This window comes from Medicago truncatula, chromosome 3 (genome assembly GCF_003473485.1).
Source record: "Medicago truncatula cultivar Jemalong A17 chromosome 3, MtrunA17r5.0-ANR, whole genome shotgun sequence".
In the NCBI taxonomy this organism is placed as follows: domain Eukaryota; kingdom Viridiplantae; phylum Streptophyta; class Magnoliopsida; order Fabales; family Fabaceae; genus Medicago; species Medicago truncatula.
Genome location: NC_053044.1, coordinates 24,426,030 through 24,433,092, shown reverse-complemented (window position 1 = coordinate 24,433,092; position 7,063 = coordinate 24,426,030). Strand labels below are relative to the sequence as shown.

General features: G+C 37.0%; 1 protein-coding gene across 1 annotated transcript; it reads left to right on the top strand.

The window, feature by feature from the left end:
• Window positions 1-327: 327 nt before the first annotated feature.
• On the top strand, window positions 328-6,230 carry LOC25488998 (pentatricopeptide repeat-containing protein At5g02860). Its single transcript, XM_024779505.2, has 3 exons — window positions 328-564; window positions 1,592-4,838; window positions 5,869-6,230. Exons 1-2 carry the CDS (start codon window positions 367-369, stop codon window positions 3,950-3,952), a joined length of 2,559 nt encoding a protein of 852 aa, XP_024635273.1. The 5' UTR covers window positions 328-366; the 3' UTR covers window positions 3,953-4,838; window positions 5,869-6,230.
• Window positions 6,231-7,063: the final 833 nt, after the last annotated feature.

Genomic DNA, 7,063 nt, shown 5'->3' with positions numbered 1-7,063 from the left:
AAGCGGGCCATGGTAGGTGCTTATTAAAAACTATTTTTTTAATGTTTATTGTACTAATTTAATAAGTGACTTATTATTAAAAGAGTTAATTAAGTTTTTAGTCCCTATAAATATTCACAGTTTTGTTTTTAGTCCCTACAAAATAAAATTATATTTTTTAGTTCATGTGAGTTTAGAGTATGATTTTATTTTGTAAGGTTTAAAAACAAAATTCTAAATATTTAATCGGACCATTTACATAATTAACCCTTATTAAAATAAAATAAAAAGTGATAAATTTTAAAAAATTTCCCGTGACAAAGGTTATCCATCCGAATATATTATTCATAGTTGGTTTTTGTTGGTTGTTCGTTCAGAAGAAAAAACATGGAGGTTTCAATGGTGGCAACGGGACTATTATTCTCTACTACTACTACATCATCCACTCTAACCCTCAGACCTCAACAACCACCAAGGTTTCCCGCGTTTCCCACGCCTTCCAGATACAACCCACTCCGAACAACAGTCTTTGTTACTTCTGCCACCGTGTCTCCCACCGGTGGCAAAATCGAGCACAATCTTCAGGTTCATTCAATATACCCATTCTCTCCTTTTTCAATCTTTCATTCGTGTGTGTTCTGGATAAGGTTTTTCTTTTTTAAATTGTTAAACTGCATAGATTAATGTTCATTTCATTGTTTATTATCTTTATGAGGGCCAGGCTAGGGAATAGGGATGAAGTATTAGTATTGACTATTGAGATTGAACCCAACAAATATTGCTTCTTAACTTAAGCCCTACCTATGACTATGAAGCACAAACACTCCTCGGATTAGGAGTGTCCCAGTGTCGGACACGCGTCGGTGTCGAACACCGACACGACACCCATAATTACACTGAACTATGTAATTTTCTCAAATTATTATCCGTGTTGTATCCGATGTCTGTGTCTGTGTCCATGCTTCATAGAGCCGTACACTACAGTACAGGACCATTCTTCATGTTTTATTTTGAGTTAAGACCCAATTTGGTCTCATAATTTAGTTTTTGATAATAACCAATATCCAAATTAGTCTCTAATGTTTTTATTTTTACATTGTAGATACATCAGTCCTTGACTCATAATAACAGGGACTAAGTTCTCCTCAATATGAAAATGTTAGGGTTTGGGGTATTATTTATGTCTCAACTTTTCCAAACACATTTTGACTGTGATATATCCACCACTCTTTATCTATCAATCTTATTGGCACTTGTTCTAAAAACACCACATAATTAACCTGTCCGGCCTTCAACTACTAACTCTGCTATTCTGCATTTCAATTGCTTCATCCGCACAATATGTTTGGATTTCGTTGTATGTGCAGCTTATATGATAATGGATGATGCAGATTGGTTCTATTGTCAATTTTGGAGCCATCTTATCTAAAGTGTTTATTATCGTCTAGCTTTCTACAACTACTCTTATACAGTACCCTAGTACAATGTTGATTATTTCCAAATCATCCTTGAATTAGATGTTTTCTGGGATAACAATCCATTAATCTAATGCTGTCTTGCATTCACAAATACGTTTTGTAACTGAATTTTTGCTTTGTTTCTTATTACACAGGACCCTGAAAACAAGAGGCCTATTCGCTTTGATGAGAACCTCAAGAAGGTCTTTGCAGGGAGAGATGAATTTGGTATGCTTGAGATTGCTGAGTTGACAAGTCCTCGCTCCCGTACTCGTACCTCCATCTCCAAATCCTCCTCTGACCCCAACTCCGGTAAACCCTGGTCCAACCACCACCTCTCTCCTCCAGGTCAGCGTATTCTTAACACCTTACTCGACACACCCCCTGATACCCCCCTTCACCTCAACAATATTCTCTCTCCCCTTTTCACCCAACCTCATCCACACCCCACTCGTTTATCTCGTGATATTCTTGCTATTCTCAAAGCTTTAGGCTTTCGCAAAAAAACTCAACTTGCCTTCTCCGTTTTCGATTGGGTTCGCAACCATCAAGATTCTTCTAATCTTTTAACTGGTTCTGCTATTGCTGTTATTGTTAACATTCTCGGCAAAGCGGGCCGGGTTTCATCCGCTGCATCCTTGCTTAAAACACTCGAAAACGATGGGTTTGAGATTGATGTTTATGCTTATACTTGTTTGATAACTGCTTATGCTAGTAAAGGTCGGTATAATGATGCTGTTTCTGTGTTCAACAAAATGCAACGTGACGGTTGTACCCCTACTCTTGTTACTTACAATTCCATTTTGAATGTTTATGGCAAAATGGGTATGTCTTGGTCTCGTGTTACTGCCATTTTTGATTCTATGAAAACAAATGGAGTTGTTCCGGATTTGTATACTTATAATACACTTATCACTTGTTGTCGCCGAGGTTCGTTATATGAGGAAGTTGTTAATGTGTTTGATCAGATTAAGTCTGCGGGTTTTGTTCCTGATAGGGTTACTTATAATGCGTTGTTAGATGTTTTTGCGAAGGCTAGACGACCCAAAGAGGCTTTGCAGGTTCTTAAAGATATGGAAAGTAATGGCTTTTCTCCAACTATTATTACTTACAATTCGTTGATATCTGCTCATGTTAGAGGTGGTTGGTTGGAGGAAGCATCCCGGCTTAAAGTTCAGATGGTGGAGAAAGGGATTAAGCCGGATGTTTTTACTTACACCACACTTTTGTCGGGGTTTGAGAAGGCCGGGAAAGATGAGTTTGCTTTTGAAGTTTACGACGAAATGAAAGCGGCGGGATGCAAACCGAATATTTGTACCTTTAATGCTCTTATCAAGATGCATGGTAATCGTGGGATGTTTGTGGAAATGATGAAAGTTTTTGAGGAGATTAAGGAATGTGGGTGTTCTCCTGATATTGTTACTTGGAACACACTTTTGGCTGTGTTTGGACATAATCAAATGGACTCTGAAGTGGCAGGAGTATTTAAAGAGATGAAGAGATCCGGGTTTGTGCCAGAGAGGGACACTTTCAACACTTTAATTAGTGCATACAGCAGATGCGGTTCGTTTGATCAAGCAATGGCTGTTTATAAAAGCATGCTGGAATCTGGAGTGTCTCCTGATCTCTCTACTTATAATGCTGTCTTAGCTGCCTTGGCTCGAGGAGGTTTCTGGGAACAGTCTGAGAAAATTATTGCTGAAATGAAGGATGGTCGGTGTAGACCGAATGAGCTAACATACTCTTCTCTACTTCATGCCTATGCCAATGGTAAGGAGATTGAAAGGATGAAAGCACTTGGTGAGGAGATTTACTCTGGCTCTATTGAAACACATCCTGTTCTGTTGAAGACCCTTGTTCTAGTAAGTAGCAAGAGTGATCTCCTGATGGAAACAGAGCGTGCTTTTTTTGAATTAAAGGAAAGAGGAATTACACCCGGCCTAACTACTCTGAATGCAATGATTTCAATATATGGGAGGAAGCAGGTGGTGTCCAAGGCCAATGAGATTTTGAATTTCATGTATGAGAATGGTTTTACTCCAAGTTTGACTACATATAATAGCTTGATGTATATGTACAGCCGTTCTGATAAGTTCCAAAAATCAGAAGAAATCTTAAGGGAAGTTCTGAAGAAAGGTATGAAACCGGATAAAGTTTCATATAATACTGTTATTTACGCATATTGCAGAAATGGCAGGATGAAGGAGGCTTTGAGGATGTTTTCTGAAATGAAAGATTCTGCACTTGTTCCAAATGTTGTAACTTACAACACATTTGTTGCAACTTATGCTGCTGACTCAATGTTTGTTGAGGCTATCGATGTTATTCGATACATGATCAAGCAAGGATGTAGGCCTGACCAAAATACTTATAACTCCATCATTGATTGGTATTGTAAGCACAACCGGCAAGATGAAGCAAACAGTTTCGTGAAAAACCTTGGTAATATCGACCCACATGTTTCCAAGGAAGAGAAAAGTAGGTTACTAAAGAGAATGGCAAGGGAATTGCCATGAGTTTGTGGATGACTTGTTCATGGTTTACGAGAATTCAAAATATTAAATATAGTATCTGGGTATGGAATTCGGTGTAAAGGGGGTGGTGTTCCTTCACTGCAGCTTATTTGGAGAAAAAGGTAGCAGTATGTCTGCTCATTGATGCTTGCTGGTTGGGTTGTATATAAAGATGGGAAATTAAATAATAGAAAGAGGAGGGAGATGGGTTGGTGTTAATATCAATACCGTGTAGATAGTAAACTATGTAGTCATGCTATCAAGAAAAATACATGTGAAGTGAAGGCTATTTTTATTTGTCATGTAGTGTATCTGTAACAACACATGAATTATTAGGTATTTGTTTTAGGAGCTTTATTAAAGATGATTCCTGCAGGTATGACTGAATTTCATGCTTGTCTAATCAAACTGAAGTTTCAAAATTTAAAAGGGAAGTTTGGTAATTGAAAAGAGAGGGCAGGGGATGAGAATGGGATAACGGTTGGAGCAGAGTGGGGATAGTGTTATTGAGTAAGTTAACATTTCTTTTCGAAGAGAGAGATACTAACTAAGATTATCCGAATCTATTCATCATTCGTTTGTTGTGAGTGAAAGAAGAAAGAACGTGGCGGTTTCAATGGCAACGAGACTATTACTCACTCTACTACATCATCCCCACTCTAATCCTCAGGCCTCAGCAACCACCAAGGTTTGTTGCGTTTCCCACACCTGCGAGATGCAACCCACTCCGAACAACAGTTGTTACCACTGTCTCTCCCAGCGGCTGGAAAATTCGCGGTATCATGAAGACCAAAAATATCTTATACAAGACCTTGTCGGCCTTCCCGAGATTTCACGAACCCAAGCACTCAAGCACATTTGGGCCTACATTAAGTAACACAATCTTCAGGTTCGTTTAATTCATTCATTTCTCTTCTGGATAACCTTTTGACAAAAAAAAAATTAAAAAATTCACACAAACCTTAAATAACCTTAAACCGCATTGATTAAGTTCATTCAGAATGGTTGGTGAGTTATTAATTATATAATAATGTTCATTTGATTGTTTATTCTTTTCATTATCTTATGAGGGGGGTTTCAAGACATTATGATGAAGTATTAGTATTGGTTGTTGAGACTTACTCTTGATTGAGTCCAACAAATGGTGCTTCTTAACTTAAACCCTAATAAGCTAGTGCCACTACAACACAACACCATTCTTCATATTTTATTTTTAGTGAAGACCCAATTTGGTCTCACAATTTTCTTGCTTCCCGGCATAATTTAGTTTATAACAATAACCAATACCCGAATTAGTCCCTAATATTTTTATATTGTAGACAAAATCAGGCACTAAGTTGTCCTCAATATGAAAATGTTAGGGTTTGGGTATTATTTATTGTCATGCATTAAATTGGGCCACGGGAAAACTGTGAAGGACTAAATTGAGTCTTCACTCTTCAATTTGTACAACAACTTTTCCAAAAAAAATTGACTGTGATATCCGCCACTCTTTATTTTTAAGCTTATTTGCACTTGTTCTACAAACACTAGATTATTAACCTGTCTGGCCATGAACTACTAACTCCGCTATTCTGCATTTCAATTGTTTAATCTGCACAATATGTCTGAATTTTGCTTTATATGCAATTCTATGCAGCTTATATGATTGATAATGGAAGATGCAGATGGGTCTATTGTTAATTTTGGAGCCATCAATCATCATATCTAAAGTTCCATGTTTGATATAATTACAAATAAAGTGTTTATTATCATCTAGCTTTCTACAACTACTCTTGTACAGTACACTAGTACAATGTTGATTACTTCTGAGTCATCCTTAAATTAAATGTTTTCTGGGATAACAATCCATTAATCTAATGCTATCTTGCATTCACAAATACGTTTTATAACTGAATTTTTGCTTTGTGTCTACACAGGACCCTGAAAACAAGATGCTTATTCGTTGTGATGAGAAGCTGAAGGAGGTCTTTGCAGGGAGAGATGAAGTTGGTTGGTATGCTTGATATTGTTGGGTTGATAAGCCTCACTTCCTTAAATGATTGCAAGTTTACAGATTTTCGCCAGCGTTTAGTTTTTATATGAAGGCCACATTTTGGTGTATGGAACTATTATATTTGGAAGAATCGTGTCCTACAACATAGTAGTAGCCTTAGTTTTTTTGTTGGGTACAGAACAAGACTAAATTGAAGATTTTGTTTTGAATGATGTAATTTCTTCAACATGGATAGTGGTGTGTGTACTCCTTTTAATTATTAGGTTTTATTGGGCATGTTAAATATGTTGCTGCTGTGCTCTCCTTATAATTATTATTATTATTATTCTGTGCATGATGGTTGGTCCAAAGGTTCAAAATATAGGGATGGTATAATAGGAACTTCTTCATTTGGTAGCTTCTCTAATTAGTACTAACAAAGGTTCAATAAAGCAACATAAGAAAGAATAATCACCAATCCCTTGGTTGGTGAATGATGAACCATGTGTTTGGGTCTTGAAGTGAGCTTAAACCACTGGGGAGGCATTACATTGGGTTAAGAGTAATGGTGTAGATGATTTAGACACTACTTTTTCATTTAAAATCTTAAGATATTAGCTATATGAATCTTATTTACTCCGTTCGTTTTAAAATGAGTGTCGTTTAAGATTTTTACACATATTAAGAAATGCAATGATGTTGTAAATAGACATGACACTTTTACCCAACTAACCTTATTAACAAGGGGATGATGAGTTTTCGCCCTTCTTTGTCACTGCTTCACGAGTAAAGCTTGCCTCTCCTGCCCCTTCTTATGTTCTTTTCATATGCTTGTTTTTGTGTTGAATAAAGTCTACCTTGGTAGTTAGTAATGTTGCATTATGTTGCATTAATTCTACCTTAGATTTTTCATGAATATGCAGAAACTTTTTCTCTTGTCAGGCCTGTTTATCACAATGCCTTGGAGATTAAGCAGGAACTTTGGAAACCAAGGGAGCTATTGTCACTACCATCTAGCTGTTGATGAAAATCAGGGAAATAGAAACTCAGTTTCTTTGTTTGTCCAGAAAGTTATTATCGTAAGCGACCTATGAAGCTTGCGCACGTTAAAAAGTGCCATTGTTTCTTGGGTCTATCTT